The following is a 27,216-nucleotide window of genomic DNA, read 5'->3' as shown; positions in this document are numbered from 1 at the left end:
GTACCTAGGGAGGTGTGATTCACGAATACCTCCATCCCCAGTTGCTAATTTCGGGCCTGGAGGAACGCCGTGGGCTGATCTAGCGGGAACTAACGATTGGGCAAATGGGGAAGAGCGACGACGGAGAGCCGGCGCTCCCATCCAGGTTGTGGTTTGACGACATTCAAGACGTTGCATGGCTGAGACTAATGCTGTTGAGCCGACCTTTTGTCCACACCAGCGGAGACATTCATCCCAGTCGCTGGCTTTAAGTCCCCAAGGTACCCAAAGCAAGACAAGGCAATGAAAGACGCCCCCAAAAACAAAAAATTACAGTTTACTTTGGGCAAGGTACCAACCGGCAAGGGGCTCAAGGTTGTCATCTTGGCCCGGTTTGAGTAATGTTCGAAATTGTACTAGCTGTAAGAATAGCTCCAATAGCTATCAATGAATGACACCGTCGTTTTTTCCAACGGTGGCAGCGTTTGTCGCCAACCGTCCAATTCGCTGCCATGGTATTATCTCGCCTGCAAAGCAAACCTGCTTCGCAGGTCATTCAACATCCCCATATCAGATATCAGCGGCCCCCTCCAATACCCTCCAATACCATCATCACATGATCCAATTTCCTGCGTCTGTTCGTCACCAACGCTGGGGGCCAGCCGTCCGGGTGAGGGGGGCAAAGGGACGTGTGTGTCCAGACGCCAACGCAAAGCACAGGCAAGGGAGAAAACGGAAAAGGACGAAATGGCAACGACGAAGGACCCTCAGCGAACTTATGCACCTTTCCCCCCCAAGCCAAAGGGCGAGGCATACATACAGCTAGTAACCAGCAGAGCCACAGACTCTCTGATGAGTGGGATCAGGAACAGCTCCCCGGTCTATTCTAGTCCATGCTCTATGCGCAACAAGGGCAGTCCCAACATCGTCCACACCACCAACGTAACGTCGGTAGTTGGATCACTCGTCAACTTAGACGCGCGCCTTGGAAGGATGCGGCGGCGGCGGTGCTGAAGACTTCCTTCGCCGTCTTACGCAAATTGGCGATGCATTACCAAATGGGGCTGTCATGCAGTCCGCCAATCAACATCACCGAAAACAATGTGACGGGCGCCCGAAGCTGGACGCGGGCAAGATCGAGGCCCAACACGGCGGCAGCAGCCGTTCCATGCCTTTGGGACCATCGTCATTATCTGTTGTGATTCGCGGCGATGTCCATCACGGATAGGGGCAGGAACTGCAACCTATCGTTTGGCCTCGCCTAGCCCCCCCTGATCTGGTGGTGTTGCATGGCCTTGGCTGTACCTTGTCCCCCAGGAGAGTCGTGTAAGAGTGGTTGAAGTCGGGATGCGCGAGGACAAAGGCATCGGCACATGGCCCCAGTTTTCGAAGCAGAGACGGAAGCTTTCGAGCCCCAGAACAGAAGGTGAAGAACCCGTCGCTGTCTTCTTCGTCTACCTCCCTTGACTCCTGTCGGCCAAGCAAGGGGGTTCTCGTCTCTTTCCTATGAAACCGCGGTAGAACGGAATGGGAAGACGAATGGCCGGCCACTTCCATCGACCTGCCGCCCGAGATCGTGGACCCTCACCGGGTCGGCCCCATGTTACCGTATCGGCCATGCCGTGGTCCATGCATGTTCGCGCACTCGAACGGACGGCGATGCATAGGCACTGTCCCTGAGGTAAGGAAGAGCAGGCATTAAAGCCAAAGTGCCTACGCTGGGGACGGGGCAGCACTAGCAGCCAAAACAGCTAGGTTCCAGTCGCTAGCGGACGACGGCTGGGGACATGCGGCACCGCAACGAGACCACCACGGCTCTAGCTTTGCACCAGCTCCTCTCCCCATTTCCACTCGGCCTTGCCTTGGGGAGATACGAGCGAAGCGCGGGGACGATCTACTACTGCAGAATGGCCAACACAGGTGAAGCGCATTGTGCGATTGGGGGTCATGCATTTAGGGGCTGCGCCGACACACGGCAAGATAGAGAGACGGAGAAAGATGGTTACGGTCCGCATCGCATTGTGCGAAAGGACGTTTCCATAGCTCCCGCCCACCGTCCGTCTTCCCGCCGACGACAGGAGTGAGGCGGACGGGATGCAGCCACCCCCACCGTTCTCACTCTCTAGGCGACAATTGGCTAACGCGAGATTCGACTCCATGTGGTATTCAGCCAATCATATAGGAGTGCCGCTCGGATTCAGACTCATTAAACCAATCGAGACCATTATATGCTGCTGAATGACCTTGGTTTCCCTGGGATACCGCCTGTGAACGATGGATCGGGGGTGTGAGTTTAGGAGCGACATGTCAAGCTGCCCGACTGAGATGCACACTCCAGTTTCCAGGCCCCCACGCGGTAAGAAAACAGAGGTGAGAAACGGAGAGGGAGGGGCCAGAAGAGCGAAACGACAAGAAGAAAGGGAAAAAGAAGAAAGAAAAAAAACATTGGGAAAAAAAAAAATCGATGCGAAAAGTTTCGCCCGATTCCACTTTGTTTGCTTAGTAGAATTTACAAGGCAGCTTCTCCTTCACCTCAACCACAACCACTGCTCATCTCCTTAATTTTTTTCCTACCCTCTCTCCCTTCCCAAGTTCTCATCGACGTAAACTTTGGATCCAGCTGTTCGGCACACGCAAGAAGCTGCCCGGTTCGGACGAGATAACACCAGAGTAATCTCATCATTCATTAGTCCAACAATCCTCAGCACGGCCAATCGCCCCTTCCTTGGCCATAATAAGCCTTTGGCGCGCTATTGCCCCTCGATTTCGACACGCCCGCCACCAGTTTCTCCAAGTCGCTTCGCCATCTATTCGCAACACGCCCACGCTCACGCTCACATCCACGTTCGGACTCAATCCAGCCCCCAGACTCCCCTCGGCTTTCTATCAAGCCACGAGATTCTGGAATTCCGCGTCTTATTAGTCGCTCCTCCGCTGCAACATCCTGCAGTGCCTTTGTGACCCGGTCACAATCCGCTTTCCCGTCTAGGACAAACAGTAATTGTGCCGCGTTCCTGCGCTGCCGCCCTCAGTAGCTTGCTTCCCTTCCCCCCTACTTCGTACAGGGCCTCGCAACTCTCTTCCGTTTCCCACACAAACCTGAAGCGCGAAACGCAACCTCTCACCCCCCCTGTCAGAGACGCCCCCTTGGGCCCTTCCGAATAAGGTATTCCAACATTAGAGATCTACGGCACACTTCCGTTATTCGAGACGCGAAACCAACACGGAGAGGAGCCCCTGATATCTCAGAGCTGAACAACCCTTTGGCATCATTGGTTTTGTGCTCCCCGGCTGCGCAGAGAGTTCCTCGTCTCATCTTGTCATCCCATAGTAGTCTTGGTTCCTTTTACCGCTGCCAAACTGCGACCCGCTCTCCCTCTCTCATACTCTATCCCACACGCACAATCAGCCGTCGAGCACACCACCTCGGGGCAGTGTCCATCAATCCCGCTAGTCTCTGGCACAGCCGCTACCGACTGCTAACATCTCAAACTACGCTTCCCCAAAAGCCCCCAAAGTTCTCGTCGTCCCAGCTGGCCCTGTCCCCTCCCTTGGTACAAGGCACGACCCGGCTTGCATTTCGCAGTCCACTTCTCGACGATCCCCCGAGCCCACCAGCCCGGCCCAGTCAGGCGACTGCATTCTGCATACCGACATAATTGTATACGCCAGCCCAACAGCAGCGACGCTCACCCTCCCTCTTCGCCTCCCATTATCGTCGTCGCCCTCCCTTTCACTTCCGTTAAATACCGCGACCCAGTCAGAGTCCGTTCTCTGCCCAACGTCCGCGCCCAATAAGATCCCATTCCAAGGACAGCGCATCATCATACAGCGTCGCTCCCTTCACCATGGTATCCTTCTCGTGTGAGGTAAGCCCTCGCCCTCTCTTTTTCCCGCCGCTTTTCCCCATGCCCCCCTCCCCCCCTCAACCCAGGGTCCCCTTTCCTTCTTCTCTGTATTCCCCCGTCTGCAGCACCCCCGATGATCCCCATGTCGTCTTATTATAAACTCGGGGGCCTGACATCACATCCTTACACCACACACACCTACCCATTGCAAGACATCACGGACACACCCACACCCCTCCAGCAACAGAACCAAACCCCCCTCCCACCTTTCTTCCCCCCTGGATGCCGTCTTTAATAGCCAGTGTCTCGTCCCGTTCCTCCCTCGCCTCCCAGACCATACTATACTATACACCCCTCTTCGAACACGCAGAATCCAATAATCTCTTGATCATTTCCTGCGCAACATAACTGACCCGTCTTACTCTGCCAGTCGTGTGGTGATGTCTTGACCAAGAAGAAGCTCGATCCCCACAGGAACCGTTGCCGAGGCGCCACCTTTACCTGCATTGATTGCATGGTATACTTTCCTGGCACTGAGTATCGATCCCATACCGTAAGTTATACCGGCCCGTTCAATCCGTTGGCTGTGATGGTCGCTGTTTGGTCTTTTCTTATGCTAACCCGGTGACAGAGCTGTATGAGCGAGGCCCAAAAGTATCAAGGCGCTCTATACAAGGAAAAGAACAACCACAGCAACAAGAAGAATAAGACAAACAACAACCAGCCTCAGGCCGCCCCCGTTCACCAATACGGCGCCATGGCTCAACACGCATACGTCGAAGAGGTCCCCGACGCCGAGTTCGAATCCTTCCCGTACGAGGCCAGCGACAACGGCAACTCGCCCGCCGAGCTCCTCCCTGAGGCCCCAACACCCCCCTCGGCCAACGAGGGCAACGTCAACGTCTTTGACTTCCTCGATCCGTCTGCAACACCCAATGCGTCTACTCTGGGACCCAAGGAACCAAACGAGGAAACACAGCTTGTACGCTACGAGTACGATGCCGAAGCCTACTTGGATGACGACGGTGCAATGATCGACGAGGACCGCCACGCTCTCGTGCAATATGGCACCGGACCGATCCCCATGGGTTACGAGACCCCTGCCCCGAAGCACGAGCGGAGGAGAAAAGATGGCAGCGAGAAGAAAGACAAGAAACGAAAGCGCCTTCACGTTGACACTGACCAGATGATGGTTGACGCCCCTCCCGCCTTGGCTCACTCGGGCTTGACCGGCGGCCTCAAAACTTTGATGCGTCCCGTCTTCCCGCCTTCGCCCGACTATTCCGGCGGCGACGTCGCCGACCCAGGCCTGACCAGCCCGCTCAAAAAGACCAAGAGCTCGAAGCAGAAGAAGGAGAACGGCATTGGCAACAACCTCCTCGGTCTGCTGAACATGAACAGCACCAAGACCAAGACCAAGACCAAGAAGCGTAAGGTCTCGTCGTCCACCAAGAAGCACTCCCGCCACCACCGGACCGACAGCGAGAAGCCCCCCAAGCTGATTGAGTACCGCCCGGGCTCTCGCGACAGCAAGAAGGGCGAGAACGCCGATGGCGAAGGACAGATGATCGTCTACCGCCCCCGCGCCGACCTCTTCCTGTCCTTCATCAACAAGGGCCCTGAGAGCGAGCGCGGCTGCAGCATGAACAAGGCCCTTAAGCGCTTCCACCGCGAGCGCTCCGAGTCCGAGGATAGCCTTGGCAAGCTTTCGGAGGAGAAGGAGCTATGGCGGTCGCTGCGTCTCAGGCGCAACGATCGTGGGGAGATTGTCCTCTTCACGGCCTGAGCCCTGTCTTGTATACACAAACCCGTCGTGATTTTGAGTGTAGCGAGGCGATCAGGCTGTCCGGTCATTGTCCAGGTCGGACAAGGTCAATGGGGGTGTTGAAACTCATACAGGATACGGAGTTCGAGCGGTTTTTTTCTTTCTTTTTTATCTTCATTTCATATTCCCATGCTAATGCTCGAATGCACTTTGGCACATGATACCTACATGATGGATTAGAGCCATCAGAAGCCTGGAGGGAAACAGGCCGAGGGAGAACTGGCGGGGGTTTGACCGGCAAGGTCGGGTTTACTCTGATCTGAGTTGATGCATTTTTTGTTTCAAACTTATTTTCCCGTCCTCGACCCCGATTTCGTCTTTTATCCACCCACAACCACATGCTCCTAGCTGGTCTTTGAGCTTTCATTGAGCCATATGGGCGTGGCATGGGACGGCGAGATGGAGTTGCCTTTCTTTGAATCTTGTCTGTGCTGAGTAAGAGCGTTCGACCGATACCTATTTTCGTGTTGCATTATCTACTAGCACTTGGACAGAGGGGCAAGGTTAGTCGAGGTAGGAATGAGTGAGAGAAAGTGTGTAGCTCCTCTGTTCTATGATATATATATACATCACTTTCCGACCTACCTACAAATCCGACGCGCAGATGTCGTTTGAGTCATTTGTGAAAGAAAGAAAGAAACGCCCAACCCTGCACCCAAGCTGTGTTGAATAGATACTTGCTTTATACAAATGCCGCCCACGCCCACACTCTTCCCAGCTCAATTACGGATGGCCGATCATACGCCATGTCCTGGCACAGCCATCGCAGAAGCCAATGTAGTCATAATACATGATGCCCAATCACCGCGTTGTGCAAAGTAGCCATCACTACCTACCGACCGACCGACCGGGCCCAGCTACGCGGCGCGCAGCGGCAGGATATGCTGCACCATGGCCTCTCTCCTACAGAGCGGGCACTCGGGCTTCTCGCGGACCCAGTCCCCGATGCACGTCCAGCAGAAGACGTGCCCGCACTGCGTCGCCGACGGGTCTTTGAGCTCCTCCAGGCACAGCGTGCACTTGCGTTGCGCGGCACCCGCGATGTACGCCATGACCCCGGCGTTCTCGAGGTCGAACCTCGCGCCGAGGGTGCCGTCGGAGGCGGAGGCGGCGACGGGGGTGTGCGTCACGGCGGCGATGTCGACCTTGCTGGTCCCGGCGCCGGCGCCGCCCGCCGCCGCCGCCGCCGTCGCCTCCGAGGCGAGGAGGACGCTGGTGTTGGCGGCGTAGGCGTTGGCGTCAAGGGAGACGTCGACGTGGGAGAGGCCGCCCGCGTGGGAGCGGGATGCGGCAGCAACGCGGGCGGCGGAGACCTGAGAGGAGAGGTCGGAGATGGTGGCGCGGATGTGCAGGTAGGACTGGACGGCGAGCTGGGCGACCAGGAGGACACCGAGGACCTCGTAGCCGGCGCGGTCGGGGGAGTCGGGGACACGGCGGGTGAAGACGTAGCGCAGACCGAGGACGCGCTTGGCGAGCTCGTAGTAGGTGCCGGTGAAGTAGAAGACGGCGAGGGTGGCGGCGTGGAGGGGCGCGGCGGAGGTGAGGGAGGGGAGGTTCGCGAGGAGGTAGGCGGCGAGGATCTTCCGCGTCGACGCGAATGTGGACGCGGGCGCGGACGAGGCGTCGCTCGGCTTCGCGGCGGGGCCGATGGCGCGCTCGAGGGCGGCGCGCAGTCGGGCGCGGGCGGCGGGGAGGAGACGGCCGAGCAGGTAGGGGAGGAGGACTGAGGTGGCGATGTAGGCGGCGCGGCGGGGCAGGGTCGGGAGGGCGCCAGCAGGGTCGTCGTTGTCGTTGGCGCCGACGTGGAGCTGGACGAGGTCGCAGTACTCCTCGCCGAGGGTGCGGTTCCCGGGGAGGGTGGTGAGGCCGAGATAGAGGGTGTCGGCGACGAGGCGGTGGAGGGGCGCGGAGGCGTGGGCTGAGCGGGCGCCGAGGAGGAGGCGGTGGAGGGAGGTCAATGTGTTGGAGAGGTGGCCCTTGTAGTAGGCGTCCTTCTGGTGGGCGCGGATGATATCCGGAGCGTAAGCGTAGGGGTACGGTGACGAAGGGAGGGTCGGATGCTTTGAGGAGGAGGAGGAGGAGGAGGAGGCGGAGGGTTGTGGTGGTGATGGTGATGATTCGGATGTCATTTTGGAAGGTTGCTCGTGCGCATTGCGCGCTGGGCGGTGAGGTTTCGGAGGATGGGCAGGAGGAATTCAGATGCCGAGATGCTCGATTGAGGAGGGGCCGCGCATGGGAGAGGTTCGATGGTGTGAGGGGGTTATTGTGTCTCGTCGTCGGGAAGGGTCGTGGCGTCGTGATATCGTGAACGGCGGGAGAGGTTGCCAAGCCGGGGTCGTTGGAGTTTTGGCAGTTGGGTAGCTTTGAGCCGAGGCGCTTTGGGAGGTGCTGGCGCCAGTGCCGGGGTAAGTTTGGGGGAAGCTCGGCCGGCAAATGCCAGCATACGTGCTGACTTGGCGCCGAAGTGCCAGGGTCAATGGCGGGGGGGCAGGGGTTGCGGCGATAATGTATCACTGCACCTGGAAAGACATGTCTACTGCCGGTTTGCGAATTGCTATTCTACGAAAGATATGTCTTCTTACAGCAATACTTCCATATCGGTAATTATTTTCATTTTTTTCAACGTGTAGTGTTGATGTTCATTAAGCCCATAAGGATCTGCGAGTTCCAAGTGTTTACAGATGATCGGTGTTAGAGGTTACTGCGCAGTCGGCTGGAAACACTAACATCCGATAGCGCACGAGGGGTTGCAACACTTGCTGGAGGTTCCGCACTTGGAGCTCACGTCTCAACCTCCCAGCTGTCCGAGACTTCCCCGAGTTACAGGAAAGGCTCTTCCGACCATCTGAAGAGAGCTCCAAGAAGCAACACTTTGAGGAGCGACTGAGTGCCATACCTAGTTTTCCACTGGGACTCTCCAGCTCGTCCGAATTTTTTCTCTCTTTCGGATGAGTCATTGTTCGTCCCAACGACTGAATCTTATCTCGACTACACGCGAGGGGCATCCAGATCCGCTTTCTGAACCTAACTGTGAGCTGCGGCCAAAAAGTCGCTCGCCAAACTGCGTTCAACGAAAACTGGTCTAACTCGTCGCCAGAGTGGGACAACTCATCTCACGACATGGGGCACCTCGTTACGGTGGCGACTTGCTCGCTGAACCAATGGGCCTTGGACGTGAGTCTCGCATTTCTCGAGCGCTGCTATCCCCACGGGTTCGTTGAGATATCTGGGAGGTAAATGCTAATCAGGTTTTGCTTTAGTGGGAAGGCAATGCTGCTCGCATTGTTGAGAGTATTCAGAAAGCAAAGGCTGCAGGTGCACGATTGCGCGTTGGGCCTGTGAGTGTTTCCAACTCTTGCCTTGAATCTGCAACCATGTTGCAATGAAGCTGGCTGGTCACAAACCATTCAACTCGGACGCGAGCTCCTGTAAAGTGATCAACCCGGCTGACCTCCAACCCAGGAACTAGAAATATGCGGCTACGGATGTCTGGATCACCTTCTCGAGCAGGACCTCTACCTGCACTGCTTCGAGATGCTGCGCCGGATCCTGCTCGACGAGACCTGCCACGGCATCCTGCTCGACATCGGCATGCCGGTACAGCACCGCAACCAGCGCTTCAACTGCCGTATTCTCTGCCTGGATGGCAAGATCCTCATGATCCGCCCCAAGATGTGGCTCGCCAATGACGGCAACTACCGCGAGATGCGTCACTTCACCCCCTGGATGCACCCGCGCCAGACTGAACAGTACCATTTGCCCCGCATCATCCAGGAGATTCAGGGCGCCACACATGTCGTCTTTGGCGATGCTGTGGTCTCGACTCCCGACACGTGCTTTGGTGCCGAGACTTGCGTAAGTTGCAGAGGGCCGTGGTAGCCTCCGTCATGTCGGTGCTGACTCGTGAACAGGAGGAGTTGTTCACCCCGAACGCTCCGCATATCGCCATGAGCCTCGACGGCGTGGAGATCATCACCAACTCCAGCGGCTCGCACTTCACCCTGCAGAAGCTCGATACCCGTCTCAAGCTCATCACGGAGGCCACCCGCAAGTGCGGAGGCATCTACCTCTACGCCAACCAACAGGGTTGCGACGGCGACAGACTCTACTACGACGGCTCTGCCATGATTCTCGTCAACGGCGAAGTTGTCGCCCAGGGCTCCCAGTTCAGTCTGAACGATGTTGAGGTCATTACTGCCACCGTCGATCTGGAGGAGGTCAGGGCCTATCGGTCAGCCATCTCTCGTGGTCTTCAGGCTGCGCGTTCCGACGCCAAGTACGAGAGGATCCAAACCCCCTTTGAGCTCAGCTCCGAGGACGAAGATGCCGACATTATGATTACTCCCTCCCCCCCTATCAAGCCAAAGTTTTATTCCGTCGAGGAAGAGATAGCTCTCTGTGCTGGCTGTTATCTCTGGGATGTAAGAGACTCGACTAACCCTCTCGTCTTGCTTCGCTAACTCCGGTATCCTCACTAGTACCTTCGAAGGTCCGGCACCGCGGGCTACCTGGTACCCCTGAGTGGAGGAATCGACTCCTGCGCCACAGCGAGCAAGTCCCCCTCCAGATAGCCACCCCGAGATCAAGACACCGCTAACCCACCGAAGCGATCGTCTTCTCTATGTGCCGCATCGTTATCAAGGCCGTTGAGGAGGGTAACGCCCAGGTGATTGAAGACGTGAAGCGGCTCGCAAAGTACGACGGCGAGGGCGTCCTGCCCAAGACCCCGCAGGCCCTCTGCAACCAGATCTTCTCAACCATCTACATGGGCATGAAGACGCAAAGCTCGGCCGAGACGCGCCAGCGCGCCAAGGACCTCGCCGAGGCCATCGGCAGCTACCACATCAACCTCGACATCGACGACGTCTACAACGCGCAGAAGAGCCTCGCCGTCAGCGCTCTCAACTTCGAGCCTAGGTTCAAGGTCGAGGGCGGCACGCAGCAGGAGAACCTGACGCTGCAGTGCATCCAGGCGCGAATCCGCATGGTCACGGCGTACGAGTTTGGGCAGCTTCTTCCCACGGCCCGCGGCAGGCCTGGAGGCGGCGGTCTGCTCGTTTTGGGCAGCGCGAACGTCGGGGAGGTGAGTTTACCGACTCCATTTGCTCCTGTGCCATTACTGACTTTCGCAGTCCCTCAGAGGATATTTTACCAAGTGAGAAACACCACGGTGAACGGGTAGTGTGAAGACAAGAGCTAATCAGGACGCAGATATGACTGCTCCAGTAAGTCATTATACCGGAAAATCTGCAGACCCAGTCACCCATCTCTGCCGGGATAAGAACGATACTGGCATAACGAATCCCTGCCATCAGAGAAGATGGCTGACATTGAGGCTGGGCTAACCTGCTCTAGGTGCCGACATCAACCCCATCGGTTCCATCGACAAGGCCGACCTCAAGCGCTTCATCGCCTGGGCTGAGAAGGATTTTAACATCCCCTGTCTCCATGACTTCCTGACTGCAGTTCCGACTGCTGAGCTCGTATGTTACCCTGCTGTCTCCGCCACGCTAAGGCGCGATGACCGCGACACAAACTATGCATCCTTGACTCTGGAAAAGCACAAATCCACTAACGCGAGCATATATAGGAGCCCATCTCGGACACATACGTGCAGAGCGATGAAGTAGACATGGGCATGACCTACCAGGAGCTGACCATCATGGGCCGCCTACGCAAAGTCAATAAGCTGGGCCCGTACGGCATGTTCCAGCGCCTCGTTCACGAATGGAGTGTCGACCGCAAGCGTGGACCTGAGGACGACGCGCCGGCGTATGAGCCCAGCCAGACCGCGGACAAGGTCAAGAAGTTCTTCCACTTCTACGCCATCAATAGTGAGTCAACGGAGGATGCAGGATATGCTGCCCCGCGGAAGACCTAACTATGAAACAGGACACAAGATGACGACACTCACGCCGGCCCTCCACTGCAACGACTACTGTAAATCAAAAAACCCTTTGCCACTCCCATGGTGTCTCGGCTAACCACAGAAACAGCACCCGACGACAACCGATTCGACCTCCGCCCATTCCTGTATCCCCCCTTCTGGAAGAGCTGGAGCTTCAAGAAGATTGACGCGGAGCTCGCCAAGATTGAGAAGCGAAGGGCGAAGACCAACGCATAGAGACCCCGCCAACCGCCATGGCGCGCCGCACGTGCCTGATGGAGGAGTGGGATGTCAAGAAAGATATAGAAGCAAAATAAAATCGGCACTCTGTGTTCACATGGTGCTATTGTCTCACCCTCCCCCTCTCCTTGTTCTGGATAACGGGCTAGGGCATATGTTACGTGAGGCTTCGACACGTTGCAGTAGAGTTATTGACAAGGCCAAGGCTAAGGACAGCGGGCATGGGTGCCAACATAGCCCACGAGAAGGCGATGGCTTAGACATCTCCCACATTTACGAATGAGATGTCACATTCATTGACATATCTATCTGCTATCATTCGCCGGCAAGACCCAATATCCCCAATGCGATGCTACAATAGGGGGGGAAGGTTAAGTTTGGCCGTTAACTCACATATGCATGTTTGTTTGCTTCATCGGTTTCTCGGCCACGAAAGAGGGGTCGCATTGACGGTCGATGTCTTCTCGGTATAGAGGAAAAGGGACTCTCCCCGTCCATCTTGTTCACTGGTGTCCGCAAGGACCTGAGGAATAAGAGTTACCATGGATGCTGCCCCGTGTAAGCGCTGGTCTATTGATTTTCACCATGTTGCAGTCTTTGCTGATGCAGGCATACTAGCTACTGTATCGTTGGTCGCCAGCCGGAGAAGGAAACCACCACAGGTCCTGGACAGTGAGGATCTATGCAGCTGAAGGATGCGCTTTACCCTTGGTGCTATTAGTTTTTAGTAAGTCTACTTGCTATAGATTAGTCCTGTCTCATCTCTATGTGATGTTTTCTGGTTCTTCTATCTTGAGGAGCTTTCTTCCTCTATTGATATCTTAGTCAAACGTGTGCGTTACAGCAGGAAGAGTATTTATATCAAACGTGGATTGCGGATCGGGAGGTATTGGGGACGATTGGGGATAATCACGGGTTTTGCAATCTAAGAAAGCGGGTTTCTCGTAACCATCTTGGAGTGAAACCGGGCCGATACTTGACATGTAGTTCATCGACACGAATCGACATATGTCTGCCCCCTCACCATTGTTGTATCTGACAGCAGACCGATATAATAAATGGCATCGCGAAATGGCGTCATTATACGGCCGGAGGCTTGACTGGCAAAAGACATTAAACCCATAGTCTCGTCACGATTTGAAAGAAAAAAGACGAGTCCCAAAATTACAGGCGAGTCCGAACAAGAAATAACTTAAGAGACTCGAGTCTCGTCCGGTAAAGCTTGTGGATGCTGCCACTTGGTGCAACTCGATGTCTGACACCAAGATCAACAAGGTGTCTGAGATCCACGAGCAGATCGGCTGTGGCGCTGCGCGGCAATTAGTGCAAACGGATGAGACCAATTGGAGCCCTCTTTAAACAGTAAGGGAGAGCAGATACGTGGATTCAAGACATGTGATCGGATGGGGTTGGGGCTGAGGCGGCGCGATGTTGGGTGAGAGTCGCCAAGGAGGGCTGAACAGGAAGCAAGCATGCAAGAAGGAGCCTAAAACAAATATTGGGTCGGAGGAGATGGCTCTAACAACATCACTCCCGGGTCACCTAACCCAGTCGCCCCGCTCCGCCCCCCCCCCCGGGAACGGGTGCCTAAAAACGCACTGGAGCAGGAGCTGGCCGTGCTGTCTCCGCTAATCTCCTTCCCCCGAACGCGTCTCCACTTTTCCGTGCGCAAGGCAGCCGGCGAAGCTCCAGTTACCACGGGGCACTGCCACTTCCCCCTCCCCGCATTAGGAAACCTGCCAACCAACCTACATCGTACACGCTTCACCGACCGGCCGTTTCTAAACATAGGCATCGGGAGCCGGGGGCAGGATCAAGACATGGCCACAACAGCGCCGGTTTTAGAGATCCCAACTGTCTGGGAAAGCCATTGGGGAGGGGGGGAGATCTTCAATTAACCCCACCACGTCCAAGACAGAAACGTGGGACGCGATTGTTTAACACATATAACCACGACGGCATCGCTCAAACTCAGAGGTGAATTTTATCGTGTCACTTCACTTCTCGCTTCTCGACGTCTCTTGGCTTTTGTTTGAAAGGCACCGATACACCGGCGCCCATTCTAATGTCCGGGTCCGTCCGCATTAACACCCCGACACAACGCAACAACTCTGTCCTAGACTAAAGATCTCACGGGAGGATAAAAAGAAACGAATAAAAAAAAAGAAGCGACAACATGAGTTCCTCGCTCTGCACGCTGTCGACGTGCGACGTGTCCGAGAGTCCGTACGGCTTCCGCCCCGCGCTGACGGCGAGCGCGATCTTCGCGACCGTCTCGGCAGTCTGCCTCGTCATCAACGGCGCCGTCGTCGCCCGTTCGGCCCGGCGGCAGCGCAGCGCCACGCCCTTCTCCGTCATCGTCACGCTCGCCTGCGTGCTCGAGATGCTTGGTTGGGTCGACCGCATGGCCGGCTGGCGCGACCCCTGGGCCGTCTACCCCTTCATGCAGAGCAAGGCGCTCCTCACAATCGCTCCCGTGCTCGTCACTTCAAGGTACTTCTCTAACCGCACCGAGCCCTTTGAGCGTGTGCGCAGCACCAGGGGACTAACACCATCGCAGCATATACGTCTGTCTCGCGCCGATGGTCCGCATACTCGGCACGGAGCACTCTTTCGTCAAGCCCGAGCTCTACACCGTCGTCCTCCTACCGCTAGATGGCCTCGCCCTCCTCCTCCAGGTTGCCGGCCTAGCCGTCGGCTTCCAAAACGTCCCGTACGCCCTCGCCTCCGGGGACTCGTACGCCCCCGACGCCACCGGCGCCAGGATTGTCCTGGCCGGTCTGGCCCTGCAGCTCGCGACCCTGGTGGCGGCGAGCCTCTTCCTCGCCTCGGTGCTCCTGCGCGCCGCCCGCGCCCACCACCGATACGGCTACACTACCTTCCACCGCGATGTCGGCTACGTGCCCCTGACGGGCCGCTTCCGCATCTTCGCCGGCGCCGTCCCCTCCGCCATGCTAGTCCTCTTCGGGCGGCTGTGCTTTCGCGTTGCCGAGTATGCCGAGGGTTGGGGCGGCCCCCTCGCGACGGGCGGCGAGGGCCTCTTTGTCGGGCTGGAGGGCTTCCTCGTCGGGTACGCGCTGCTGGCTATCGTGGGGTGCCACCCGGCGCTATTCCTGAAAGACGGGAAGATGGTTTCGAGGATCGAGGCAGAGCCGTTCGTCGGTATCCATGTCACCGGCAGCGTCGGGCAGGGAGTAGAACACGAGAGGGATCTGGAGGAGATGAGTAAGGTTTATCAGAGGCACCACGAGGAGGAGCGGAGGCTGTCGAGGCTCGACCATGTTTGAATTATGATACCCCCCTGAATTAACGCACCCGGTAATTTTTTATCAATATGACATGCTTTCAAGCACAGCGTGTTTTTGTATGTGACACCTTATGACACCACTCGAGGACTCTGCGATTTTCTCGTTGTGCTTCTTGATAGATACCTCTTCCCCGTGGGAACCCAGGCTCTGAGTCAACCCAGTAGAGAGCTCTATGTATCTGATGCCACGGTTTCAGCGCTTTCGAACACCGAAGCTTCCCGTATTATTGACGGGAATCAATAGATCATACTCGATAACCTCGTTCCCTTGGCAAGTATGGGGACGTTGCCTTCCACGGCAATATTGGCTGTTTGCAAAGTGCTGAGACTGCGTAAACTTCAGATACTAAAAGACCCTCCAACCCCCAATATATATCCCAGCCCTTTTACATTTTTTCGATCACCAAAGTCTCTTCGGCCAAAGACAATCGGCCACCTGGCTAGCGGGCCCAACTATCAGATGCTCGGTCATGTGGACGACCAGAGGGCAGGCTAGCTACATAAGGGGCAACCCACCCACCAGCGGTCACCCACGCACCCTCTTCTATGTCTCCATGAAGATTCAGAAGCTGGGCAGTACTTCTTGTCACGTAGATACAAGTTCCAGGGGCCCGGGCGGGGGATTGCTAAAGTTAAAGCCCTTTTCTATTTACAGATATGGCAGCGAGGACGTTTGTATACCGCAGAGGTTTCCCTTGTCGGTGCCGATAGAGATTGACAGATTAGTTCCTGAATAGATATGTGATATATCCCTTGTCTGACGAGCCTTGTGAAATGATACAACCCGACCGAGATGGTCTAACGACTTGATCAATGGAGCAGATCTACGTAACTAGTAGAGGCTTGCCGCGATACTTCCCCCGTCGCCGCCATAGGACCCATGTTCTACCATAGAGACTGTCTCCTTCTCTAGCTGGGACACACAAGATCACCCGACGCCTTTGAGTTCTCACAATTCCTCGAAAAACCAGCCCCCCCCCCACACACACACACATGTCTGAGAAGGCGGTCTTGTATCAGCCTCGACGTGGTTTGTGGCGAGACGAACTGGGAGGCGATCAATCTAAAGGACCAGCATGTACGCGGACGTGTGGGTGTATGCAAGACAAAACGCACAATACAACGTACATTTACGTCACTACTCTCGTAGACCAGTCAGGGGGAAAAGGAAAAGAACAATCAAAAATGGAGGAAGAATTGATTCCACATGCATTGCAGACGGAGCCCCCCTTTTCCGCGATCTAGCGTTCCCGTCTCGAACATGGCCAATTGGGAATGCGGCTCACGTCCCGCCTCCAACTTCGCTTCTAGCGCTTCCCAAGAAAGCTTACTCACTTCACTGCTTTTAGACAGTCAGGCAGGAAGGGCAATGTCCATCTCGTTGGGTTCTCAATGAGGTCTCTGCAGGGACGACTGGAAGGCTTCGCCTGGCCTTCTATCGTTGGGGTTGTCCAGCACATGTGCCAGTCAAGTGAAACTGGTAAAAGCTCTCCTCATGAGCTCTTCAATCTGGGTGCTTGTATCTACAGCGGCTTCCATCCTCCTTTGTGCTGTCCCATCCCTCCCATGATTAGATATGCGGGCAGTCCTTCATTAGCCCCCCCCCTTTTTTCTTTCTTTTTCCCTCTTCTTCTTCCCTTTTCACGGCATCCGCCTTCTAATGACTAGACCCTTACCTTTTCCCATATTGGAGGGATCAAGCAGAAATACCCTGCGCCCCAGCGACCATATCGAACCCTGCCTCCTCGCTGTCGAGGTCTATCCCCCATTCGAGCTCGCTGACCCCGACCTGCTCCATGACCCTCGCGACCACGCTCTCGAACGCGTCCCGCTCGATGATGGCACCGAAGTGGATGCAGTCCACGACGCCGCAGAACTCTCTCTTGAGCGCCTCGATGACGTTGTCCCGCATGAGCGCCGCGGCGCCGTACCGCGCCGCCAGCTCGAACCATGCCTGCACGGGCGTCAGCTCGATATCGCCTGGGTTCAGCGTCTTGGCGAGCGCCAGCAGCGACTTCAGCGACAGCGCGGACCCGGCGCCCGTGTCGGCGCGCCACGTGTGCGTCGTGATCTCGGCTTCGCCGCGGCGGATGCTGCGGTGGACCCGCATGGGCGCGCTGGACATGCACATGGTCGAGGCCATCATTGTGTGGCCCGAGGCGGCGCTGCAGGGGTCGGCGTGACTGGGGAACTGGCGGGGGTGGAAGTGATTCCAGCAAATATGCTCCATGCTGTCTTGCCAATCAGTCTTTTGTGTTCTCCTCCATGGTCAAGGAAAGGGGCTCAGAGAGTATAACTCACGCGAGGATCAGATTGATGGCGGTGATCTCCTGTTCCGGGGTGAGCTGGTCTGGTGCCGGCGAGTGAAAGACGGTCGGCGACGACGAGGCGATTTGGAAGCACGGTGTGCCGAGGGCGTCGTCCTTGCGCATCGTCACAATGACTTCGCCCATCCCAATGTCTGCGAAGAGGTCTACCGGCGGGTAGGGATCGTACTCGTAGCTGTCGTTGGCGACTTGAGGCTGAAATGTCATCTGCTGTTCTGGATCTGCGACCGGAAGCTGTTGCTGGATAATAGGCGGCGCTGACATTTGTGGCGTAAACTGACGCTGTTCTGGATCTTGAAAATGAGCATGCTGCTGCACAGCTACCGGCTGCGCCACCTCCACGGGCTTTGGAGAACCCATAACTCGAGCCTCGTGGACAACGACTTCCTTGCCCTTGAGCTCCTGAGGCACGACAAGACCTCGGGCCGCCAAAGCGTCCTGCATACTCCCGTTTTGTCTGCGGAAGGCGATGACCTCCTTCTCGGCGGCAGCGATCATGTCCCTGAAGTGGCATACGTCGAGCTCGAGCTGCTTGATGTAGTTGGCTTTGCGCGTGCGGTGTTGTATCTGTGCCTTACGGACTTGCTGGCGTCGGAGCTTGGCCTTTTCCGCGGCTGTAAAGTTGTCTTTAGGCTCAGCTGATGAGGGTGTTAGTCGAATTTGTAGGACGGTGTGCGGATGTAGACGAAGGACGAGGCTGGTGGGCACTCATGAGGAGAGAGAGTAAGCGGGACACTGCAAGATATATGATGTGTGAGAATCATAGCTGACATGAACGCCTGGCTCAGTCAACAAGCCATGGACAGGTCGAGGACATGGAGTCAAAGTCAGAGCTCCGAACAGAGGAAGGCTGATTCCAAACAGCCGGCCCGATTTAGCTTGGTGATCTGCGGATAGCCAGCAGTGTGCACCTCATTGGGAAAGTCTAAAAGAAAAATAAAAAGACCGGGGAACGACGTTGGAATCATGCGGGAGGATACGCGGCGAAGCAATACAGTTCGTCCCGTCACTCGGGCGCCAGTCGAACCGTGTGTGGTGTCGCGCCGGCACCAGACCACAAGCTCGAATCAGTAGGTACCACACCCACTCGGACCTAGCGACGGGATGACGCAGCTTTGGAGGGGTGTGCGTGTGCGGTCAAGTTAAATGATGATGAGGAATCATTCGTGCCCACAGTGACAAATCGGGCATGTGTCCCGTCCTTCTCCTTACCGGGGCTTTATTTTGACGAGACATGTATAATTTTGGCAGATCCGAAAGAAAAAAACAAAAGCTTTTACTGCTCATGATGGCAATTTTCACACCGTAAGTCAGAGGGCTCTGGCTAAGACTAGGACACTTGCCAATCGGGGAGCCACAACAGCGCAAGGGAAGGGAGAAACAAGCAGGACGAAGCAAAACAGGTGCATGCAATCACGATGGACGGCATGGGTAGATGATGCATATGCGCCAAGTGAGCGGATAAAGTGGCAACGGAAGTGAAACTGACGGGGGACGATGAGCAGGGGAAAAGAGACAAAGAGAGCCTCGAACTCACACGAATCCTGCCGCTCGTCATCATCACCCGCATTCTTTGTGGGGGAGGGCTCAATGGCCGAAGGCGACGACGACGACGACGGCGACGATCGATGCTGTAGCTGACGGGGCAGCGCCAGTCCCTCGTTCACAAATTGCATCCTTCCCGCACTCTCGCTCTGCTTCTCTGCCATCCAGTACTCCGTAAAGGATGGCCGGCTGTTACCGCCACTTTCCCTATCCGGCTGTTGCGGTCGCTGATGCTGTTGATGTTGGTGGTGGTGTTGCTGATGTTTCCCCTCTCCCGCCATCGACGAAGCAGCATGATGGTCCTCCATGACTGCTTACTGCAAAAAAAGGCCACGGTGAAATGTAATTATGCCTCTCAACCAGATAGGAAGTCGATGGAGTGAGGTGGAAAATGAGGTATATTGTGGATGCAAGGTCGTGTGTATAAATGTATCACCTTGTTTTGAGTTCAGCGTGCCGAGGCAGTTCGTCCGGTTTTGCTGTCCTCTAGAACTGACGATTTTTTTTCTCGGAAAAATCCGCCCAAGGCCCCTCGTTCTCCCCACGAGCGGCTGAGCAGCTCAGGAAATGCTGGCCAGGCCTCAGAGTTCCTAAGGGGCCTTTTTTGGGGGCCGTTTGTTGGGTGTTGCAAATAGGAGGGAAGAGAGGATAGAGAAGATGAGGAGGGGGAGAGCGTGTGTGACGCTTATCCAGATCAAGGAAGTGTAGACACACCAAGCTCTGCCCATTGACTCGTGCTGACAGACAACAAGTTGGTAACGCATTAGTAAGATTATATCTACGATTCAAGATATCCATCCATTCCGTCTCTATTCAGATATTTTAAAAGAGAGCTGCCACCGGCATAATATTGACAAGCACGGAATCGAGGCTCGGCTGAATAACGCTAACGCGCGTCGCGTCGGGGCATACATAACTGTTAGGAATGACCTTGTTTCTTCATACTGCAATGCGAGATACGGTCGTCCTCGCTACGACGACAGCTATTTCGTGACATCTTCTCAAAGCCTCGGGAAAGGGGCTGAACTAGGACGTTGCTTCTTCGACATGATCGCCACTTTCATATTTCGTCCTTCCAACATAGCTCTGAATTTTTTCTTTGTCACGCCCAACGCCTCGCGGGAATCATATCCTCAATGCCAAATTGGCCCAGGTTTCGCTTTTTTTTTTTGGTGACCGTCCAACGCCGTGATAATGCATTTTGACCCGTTCCTCCTCCATTGCCACCCTTCATTCGTCGTCCTCGTCCTCGCTGGCGGTGGCGGTGTCTTCCTCGACATCCGTCTCCGGGATGTTGTCCTCGTCGTCCTCGTCGCTGTCGCTATCCGCTGTCATGTTGAGGCCTGGAACAGCCTGGTAGTGTACATAGTCTTCCTGAACCCACCGCTTGCTCACGGGCAGCTGGTAGGGATCGAAGGGGAAGTAGGGATCGAGCTGGTATGCCTCCTCATCCTGGGCTCCAGAGCCTGTATCTCTGAGGGCACCGCCTGTACCATATGTATCTGACACAAACTGGGACAGTCTAATCCGCTTGTTTTCTTCCACGCGAGGAAAGATGTACATTAGGCCAAGCTTGTGCGCTAGTGTCGCAAACTCCTCGACGATTGCGGGTGCGCAGATCTTGAGAGGGTTCATCTTGCAGTATACGCTGGCCGATAATTCTTCTCTCATCCCTTGCATCCACTCCAGCTCGTGGCCCAGGTATGACGCAGGGTCGTCGCGGTCCACGAATTCGGGCGCAGACACAATCAGGTCGCGCCAGCGGAAGCAGAACATGTAGAGTGCGGCTTGAACCTGAGCATAGTAGATCTGGTGCCTTCGTAAATCCGGTCCTCTGGCGTCGGGATCGTGCTTGACGCGGTAGATCTGCATCTGCTTGAGCAGAAGAGCAAAGACGGTCCGCACCAGGTCAGACGGAACATGAGCGCCTCGCGCCATGAACCCAGCCAGGTAGGTCGCCGCTGCCTGTCGAACAAAGCTTGGCCGGTTTTGCGAGCCAAAGATGTGCATCAAACTGCCGACGAAGGTATCTCGCAGCCGGGCTGACATCTGGCCGAAGTGGAAGAGCAGGAATTGGGTATGACGAGACTTGTAGGTCGGCAGCACGATCTTTCCAAAAGACTGCACAAGCAAAGCGTATTGCTCCCACGCCTTGTCCGAGTCGGGGTTCTCGAATAGCGGGGTATAGTGGTCGAATAATGTATCAAGAATGGCGTCCAGCTTTTCCACGTTGCCCTTAACAATGCGGATCTTCTCTTCCTGATCGTCGAAATCCGAATCATCGCTTTCGACCGACTCTTCGTCGCTGTCCTTGTCCACGGCATCTTCATCGCCCTCCCACGAGCCGGTGCCCAAGGACTTTCCAAGCGCGTAGGCAACGGATGCCGTCAGATCATCATCAAGGTCGTCAAGGTCCGTCTGCATCTGCACGTCGATCTTGACCAGCCGCGACAGCAGAACATCGATAATGTCGAGATCCAGCTCCCCCGCGTATTCTTTCAGCCTCAAAAGATTATTGACGTAGGCGACAAACATTCTCTTAGGGTCGTCGTCGAAGGGGAACTTGGTATCGAGGAGATTGCGGAGAACTGGGGTGGCGGCTGGGAACATTTGGAGGATGTATTGCAGGCCGGTGTGCAGCCGCTCACGCATCGTTACACGGTTGACAGGAGGGAAGTCGCTGACGCTCCATTCAGACTGCCTGGACTGGGAGAACTTCTCGACGATCATAGAGAGCACATGCGTCAGGTAGGATCCCTGTGCGCTAACCAGGGCGGCCAGAAATTGGATGTAAACTTTGAAGAAATCCTCGTCTCGGCCCAACCATGAGACCTGCAGCACTTCCCTCACGAGGCCATTGCAGGCCTTGTTCTTTAAAAGCGGGACGCAGCTGGTCAGTGCCAGCACGTAGCCTTTCAGTTCATGGGGTTTGAGGGTGTCCTCCTCCTCTCCGGCGACGGGCGGCAAGTATCGCCGCTTGTCGTTGGTGAATTTCTCCTTGAGGACGTCGTAATCTTCATCCTCCCCCATCAGGTGCTCTTCCAGCGCTTTCCGGACTTCCGAGTTCACCTCGTCCATGGAATCGCCGCCGCCAAACTCGAAGACGCGGTTGTTCATTTCGTTGATGAGGACTTTCCGCCTCTTAGTCGGGCTAGAAGGGGGGTCGGCTGCATCAAAGTCAAGTTCATCGGCTTTCCTTCGGCCAAGGACTGTAGACGTTTGCCGCAGAATGCTTTTTACTGGCGTTGCTGTTCTCGGCGGCGGACCAGACCGATGTCTGGAAATTGGGGTGAAGGGTCGCATGGGAATGGTAGCGCCTGATGGTCAAGGCTCTCGGGTCTCTACTCTGTCGGCGGGGGTTGGAATTCAGATCGAGACTGGGCGTCTGGCTATTCTCATGGACTGATAGATGTGTTACGCGAGGATGTGCAGAAACATATCCCGCATGCCTCGTTATCTTGCGTCAGTTAGGTCTCGAGTGGAAGTCCTTGCCCTCGAGTAACTAATTGAGTTGGAGTCGTGGTTGTGTAGGCCGGCCGAATTGTTTCGTTGTGCGGCAGTTGGTTGCCTAGGAATGAGGCTGCAGATGCTTTTTTTCTGGGAGTGGGCGGCTTTCACCCGCCGGTCAAAATTTTGGGGAGGGGCTGCGCACGTGCCTTATGACCCCCTGAAGAGGCCCTGAACCGTGCACCATTCCAATGGACTTGAAGTGGCGGCCAAGAAGATGCTAGGCTAATAGGAGGCAATGTGACATCGTGACCGTTGCCTTCTTCACACGATTATCATTATATGACTGATGCAATGCCCCCTCGCTGCCTGCTGGTAAGTGATACGCAGCATTGAGTCGCGGTTCTAATAACGTGATAAGAGCCACAAGAAAGCTTTGTTCAAGGATATATCGAAACGCTGCGCGACGGAAATAGATTAGAAGCTATCAAAAAGTGCTGTAGCTACCTGTGCTCTGGATATACGGACTGGGTCCTATCCAAAAAGCTTCGATGCTTGTTAACTGCTCTTTTCCAATGCCTTATGGCCGCTCATGGGCCCGGCATGGCTGACTGAATTGTAACGCCATAGAGGGGGAATCTATCGAATGGACGATGGGTCGGAAGAAACGAAAACTTGAACAACCCTTCCAGCCCACACTTTTGGGTAACCCTTTCTGCTCCCCTTCTCACCATACTTGTTTCCTGAGGCCCTCATGTACAACCCGTATGCCTCGTCAAATCCAAAGAGCGGGTCCTCGTACTTATACAAACTCCAGTTCGCGCCCAGGCGTAGTCTGCTGTTGAACCGTCAAGCCGCGGCCAGTACATATATGTCGAGTAGAAACTTTGTCCTTGCGTACCCGCACTATCCAAACAGCGATCGAGCTGTTCACTGGTAGCCGTCGCCGCCACCAGTGCCATTGTGACTGGTTTGTGCGCCGTACATATAGCCCTGGGCGTCGGCGCTTCCATCTGCCTGCTGACCTCCAAGCACGTTGTTCTGGGGCTCGGCCTGGAAGCTTCCAGCTCCGGTTGGAGGGTTGGCGCCGTAGCCGCTACTGCTAGGGCGGTGCGCTCCCTCTCCTCTGTTTGACTGTGATTGCTGCTGCGTCTGTCAGTTTAGCCCATCCGCTGTATCACGAGGACGATATAGCTCCATGTCCCTGACAACCTTAGGTTATACGCACTTCTCGGTACTTGGAGAGGTAGATCTTGAGAGCTTCTGCGTAGTTCTCAAATCCCAGTGAAGTCATAGCAAATAGGATGTCTTCTCCGTTCACCGTCTTTCGCTTCTCCTGGTGGCACTTCTCCGAAGCTGTGATAGGTTAGGTCTATTATCTGCAAAATCGCCCTTCGGCCCGTAGAATTGGCTTCGGAAGATATAGCTTACCTTCGCTTGTGATGAATGAGATAAACTCGCTGACGCATTCTTGCATGCATTCTTTGGCTTCTTTGGCAATCTTGGCGTTCTCTGGCAGAGCATTCTTCATGATGCGGGCCACTGGAGCAAAGTTACGTATATTAGCGTCGAGTTCATCAAACTTCTCCCCACCAGAAGCACCGTCTGCTTCTGGCGATTGCGGCAACAGATCTTGAGACATTGACAACTTGAACGAGCACCGTTGCCGCTTGCTCCTCCGGAAACTGCGACTGACCAAGGCCAACAGCAGCGGACGGCAGAAAGAAGCGGATGGCAAGCGGAGATGTGAACAAGCGAGCAAACCAGCAAACATACCAATCCAGTCCACGGGTCACCGTCATAAGAATGGCCAGAGCGCACAGAGCAACAGTCCAAATCATCATCGTCGTCGTCGTCTCGTCGTTGCGGAGGAAGGGGAATACGGCTTACCATTGGCTATGGGCAACCAGCGGTCCTGCTCCTTAACTTCGAACTCATAGGTGAGCCCGCCGGACTGTGGGTCTTGAGGCTCGTTCATTTGTTCCTCTTCCGGTGATTGTACACCTTGGTCGACATCCTTGGGAGGAGATTGGGGGGAGTCCGACATATTTGGCTACCTGCAGCGGCTGCTGGCGTTATTGTAATTTGCTTGGGCTCTTGCAGCTCGCACACACGGCGGGTTTGGAATGATGTGTCCCTGACACGTTGCAGGTCCGTAGGGCTTGCAAGTATCGCGGCTTAGCTGCAGGAGTGTGCGTCAATCCTGCCGTGGGCTGCTCGGGTTGTCCTGAGATGGATTATTTTTACTCGCGATCCCCTGGCAGGCCCTGTCTTGACTTCAGGCTATGACGGATCTTCCTGGGGTGGCCTGTACGATGCCCTTGCCCGAGGAGAGTTGAGACAGAGACCGGGAAAAAGCAGAAAGAGGGTGGCTACGTTTGCGGGTCCCACACGAATGGCCAACCTATAGCCCGAGGAGAGGGTAGCGTCGACCTGGCCAAGGTGCTTCTTGATCGCCCTGTTGCAGCTGTGGGTATGCGCGCTCCTTCGGGTTGGTACTCGATGCTCGGCGCGGGTTGACCTGTAGGATGGAAGATAGACCAAGCTGACGAGTCGAGATGGGGGCGGTGGGCGAGGAAGTGTCAGGTCAAATCAAGTAGCTCCGAGGCGGATGGAAGTACTTGTCGGCGGAGCTGCGGAGCGCTGCGTCGAAGCGGTGCGCGGGCACAGTACGGATGGGCGAGCCTTCGTAACTTTGGCTGAGCTTTGGGCTGGCCGAGAGGTTGACCCGTGGTTACACACCGGTCGGACGGGAAAGCCGTGATAGGGAAATCAAGGCGTAACAGCTGCAAAGGTACGTCAGAGAAAGCTTCACTTGGCCTGAACGGGACACAGAGGAAGAAAGATAGAGGCGGGGGGGCTGGGGTTGGGGGCGTGGGCGAGGAGGGCGAGAGCAGTGAAGGCACACTCAACACACACGCGCGCGCGCGCGCGCGCGAATGTGTATGGACGGAATTGGGGGGAAACACGAAGAGGGGCCAGAGCAAGTGCCGTTGACAAGGGCCTATCCGATTTGACTTACCAGTTTATGGGTGTCTGAGTTGTTCGATCGAGGTCGCAATAGAGCCTAACAATGCGCCTTGTTTGGAGGATGCACCTGTACTTGTTGATGGCTGCAAGAAACGTGGGGTTGGTGCAGAAGGGAGAAACGGAGGGAAAGCGGGCAAAGAAGGTGCGGTCAACAAGAAGCTGGCGCATTAAACACAATAACAAGGCCAAAGTCGCTCAAAGTCGCGCTTTACGCCTGCCATTTTATCGATAACGGGGTCGGTACCTCATCGGCAGGCGTTTCACCGCGTAGAGCCAAAGTACCTGTCAGCTTCCAGTATCGAGGGCGGTACCTCCAACCCCCTTCATCGTCCGGTCATCCTCCCTCCAACTTTCAAGAGACGCGGCTGAAGAGATGCACTCGCAACTGGGGCTGCCTTTTCGTATTCTACTCTATTTTGCACGCTCGGATGCCCACCGGCCATCAGTTTGGGCGTCTGACGGTATTTCCTAACAACTCTTCTTCTTCTTCCCGCATCCTTCCTCCTCTCCCTCCGCTCCCGCTTAACAGAGTATGGGGTGCCATTGCATGCACTTCATGCTGTACTGTATCAACACGGAACAGTGCCCATGCTTCCCGTGTATGAGCGGTGTGAGCTGCACGAAGCCACTAACTAAGTTCGGAGGAGGGTATCAAGCACGGCTGCCTTGCTCTTCACCGGCGCATGGCGGACGCTAAACAGTGCAAGCAAGTGGCACAAGCGACGAAACGAGACGGTGACCTGAGTCTCGATCCTGTACAGATACGCTGATGAGAAGATGGAAGAGGGACGGTTGTCGCCCAACACCTCCATCACGCCCGACGGGCGTTGTTGACGAAGCAATGCGGCCGGACAAATACAGATTGCTCCTTCGACGTCGTTCTCGGCCGTGCGAGTTTTGGTAATTGGGGTAGCTTGGACGTGACGGCAAGGCCAGATGGGAGGGCGACCCAGACGGTTGATTTGACAATGGCACCGTCTTGAGTAAACAAGCCGCCGAACCTGTCACCTGTCTTTCTCGGCACCGCCCTCAACCTAACCCGCTTCATCAGGCACGAGAAGGCTGGCTGACGGCAGCCTAAGCAAGCGCCCCGACTGGTGACTCGTTTGGGCTGAAACATGGGCCGGGTCGGCTTGCAAAGCGCTACTTGCCTCTTCAGGCACATTCGCCATCGATGTGAGCTCTTGAATGGACTGTCCAAGGAGCTTTGGGCACAAGGCTGCGTAACACACAAGGCCAACTCGACTTTCCTAGGCCAATGGCACAAAAGTCAAGAAATGTCTTGTTTTCTTGATTGGCACAAAAAATCCCGGGGCGCGTCACTCGCCCTTCATCTGGTCGTTTCTTCTCAGCTAAAACAGCGCGGAGAAATTCTGCCAATGTGTCGAGCGGAACACCAGTCACCAATCGGCAGCCTATCTATCGCCTTGTGTTTGACCCTGCATGCAGGACTGTGACAGACATCCGTCGGCCCAGTTATTAGTCACTTCCATTGTCGTTGGGCTCCTTCTTCACAGTCGGGAGCCAATAACCCTCTAACTGGGTTGGGCTCGGATTGGACGGCGCCTGCTGCATCAGAAGCACCACTTTATCCCATGTGGCGCCGGCCTTTTCCTCCCATATTGACAAACCTGGTCCGGGTGAGGCGGTTCCTACCCCTCCTTCCTAATTCTCGTCGTGAGGGGCGCGCTGCTCGCGATTCCGACGCCATTTGTGCCAAATGCGTAAGGGTTGCATGCGCTGGCTGCGCTTCTCTTGTCTTGGGGAGCCACTGACAACTC

The 27,216-nt window shown here is 55.7% G+C and overlaps 8 protein-coding genes across 8 annotated transcripts; 4 read left to right on the top strand and 4 right to left on the bottom strand.

Annotated features, from left to right (window-relative positions):
* Positions 1 to 275: 275 nt before the first annotated feature.
* LY79DRAFT_533042 (uncharacterized protein) lies at positions 276 to 1,250 on the top strand. The gene has a single exon (XM_060556335.1). It carries the CDS (start codon positions 427 to 429, stop codon positions 991 to 993), a length of 567 nt encoding a protein of 188 aa, XP_060420757.1. The 5' UTR covers positions 276 to 426; the 3' UTR covers positions 994 to 1,250.
* Positions 1,251 to 3,827: 2,577 nt separating this feature from the next.
* Positions 3,828 to 5,613, top strand: LY79DRAFT_574609 (uncharacterized protein; the record flags this gene model as incomplete). Its single annotated transcript, XM_060559610.1, has 3 exons — positions 3,828 to 3,848; positions 4,258 to 4,380; positions 4,459 to 5,613. 3 exons carry the CDS (start codon positions 3,828 to 3,830, stop codon positions 5,611 to 5,613), a joined length of 1,299 nt encoding a protein of 432 aa, XP_060420756.1.
* Positions 5,614 to 6,275: 662 nt separating this feature from the next.
* Positions 6,276 to 8,081, bottom strand: LY79DRAFT_12430 (Pex12 amino terminal region-domain-containing protein). Its single transcript, XM_060550789.1, has one exon. The coding sequence runs from the start codon at positions 7,779 to 7,781 to the stop codon at positions 6,510 to 6,512; it is 1,272 nt and encodes a 423-aa protein (XP_060420755.1). The 5' UTR covers positions 7,782 to 8,081; the 3' UTR covers positions 6,276 to 6,509.
* Positions 8,082 to 8,456: 375 nt separating this feature from the next.
* LY79DRAFT_533033 (carbon-nitrogen hydrolase) lies at positions 8,457 to 12,078 on the top strand. Its single transcript, XM_060556334.1, has 13 exons — positions 8,457 to 8,682; positions 8,750 to 8,826; positions 8,913 to 8,990; positions 9,115 to 9,507; positions 9,564 to 10,073; positions 10,131 to 10,203; positions 10,260 to 10,735; positions 10,785 to 10,807; positions 10,864 to 10,877; positions 11,008 to 11,135; positions 11,243 to 11,486; positions 11,545 to 11,592; positions 11,649 to 12,078. The coding sequence occupies exons 2-13, from the start codon at positions 8,773 to 8,775 to the stop codon at positions 11,774 to 11,776; spliced, it is 2,169 nt and encodes a 722-aa protein (XP_060420754.1). The 5' UTR covers positions 8,457 to 8,682; positions 8,750 to 8,772; the 3' UTR covers positions 11,777 to 12,078.
* Positions 12,079 to 13,533: 1,455 nt separating this feature from the next.
* Positions 13,534 to 15,121, top strand: LY79DRAFT_533027 (sphingoid long-chain base transporter RSB1). The gene is made up of 2 exons (XM_060556333.1): positions 13,534 to 14,272; positions 14,340 to 15,121. Exons 1-2 carry the CDS (start codon positions 13,956 to 13,958, stop codon positions 15,064 to 15,066), a joined length of 1,044 nt encoding a protein of 347 aa, XP_060420753.1. The 5' UTR covers positions 13,534 to 13,955; the 3' UTR covers positions 15,067 to 15,121.
* A 1,661-nt stretch (positions 15,122 to 16,782) lies between these two features.
* On the bottom strand, positions 16,783 to 19,476 carry LY79DRAFT_698831 (uncharacterized protein; the record flags this gene model as incomplete). The annotated part of the gene is made up of 4 exons (XM_060564880.1): positions 19,456 to 19,476; positions 18,951 to 19,394; positions 17,388 to 18,051; positions 16,783 to 17,317 (listed from the first exon to the last, which is right to left on the bottom strand). The coding sequence occupies exons 2-4, from the start codon at positions 19,264 to 19,266 to the stop codon at positions 16,783 to 16,785; spliced, it is 1,515 nt and encodes a 504-aa protein (XP_060420752.1). The 5' UTR covers positions 19,267 to 19,394; positions 19,456 to 19,476.
* A 274-nt stretch (positions 19,477 to 19,750) lies between these two features.
* LY79DRAFT_533018 (RNA polymerase I-specific transcription initiation factor RRN3) lies at positions 19,751 to 22,562 on the bottom strand. Its single transcript, XM_060556332.1, has one exon. The coding sequence runs from the start codon at positions 22,259 to 22,261 to the stop codon at positions 20,189 to 20,191; it is 2,073 nt and encodes a 690-aa protein (XP_060420751.1). The 5' UTR covers positions 22,262 to 22,562; the 3' UTR covers positions 19,751 to 20,188.
* A 730-nt stretch (positions 22,563 to 23,292) lies between these two features.
* LY79DRAFT_12272 (histone-like transcription factor and archaeal histone) lies at positions 23,293 to 24,795 on the bottom strand. The gene is made up of 4 exons (XM_060550782.1): positions 24,296 to 24,795; positions 23,837 to 23,947; positions 23,634 to 23,761; positions 23,293 to 23,551 (listed from the first exon to the last, which is right to left on the bottom strand). The coding sequence occupies exons 1-4, from the start codon at positions 24,450 to 24,452 to the stop codon at positions 23,336 to 23,338; spliced, it is 612 nt and encodes a 203-aa protein (XP_060420750.1). The 5' UTR covers positions 24,453 to 24,795; the 3' UTR covers positions 23,293 to 23,335.
* Between the last annotated feature and the right edge of the window lie 2,421 nt (positions 24,796 to 27,216).

This window comes from Colletotrichum navitas (genome assembly GCF_030913465.1).
Source record: "Colletotrichum navitas strain CBS 125086 chromosome Unknown LY79scaffold_1, whole genome shotgun sequence".
In the NCBI taxonomy this organism is placed as follows: domain Eukaryota; kingdom Fungi; phylum Ascomycota; class Sordariomycetes; order Glomerellales; family Glomerellaceae; genus Colletotrichum; species Colletotrichum navitas.
Note: the sequence above shows the minus strand (reverse complement) of the source record. Positions and strands in the feature narration are given on the sequence as shown.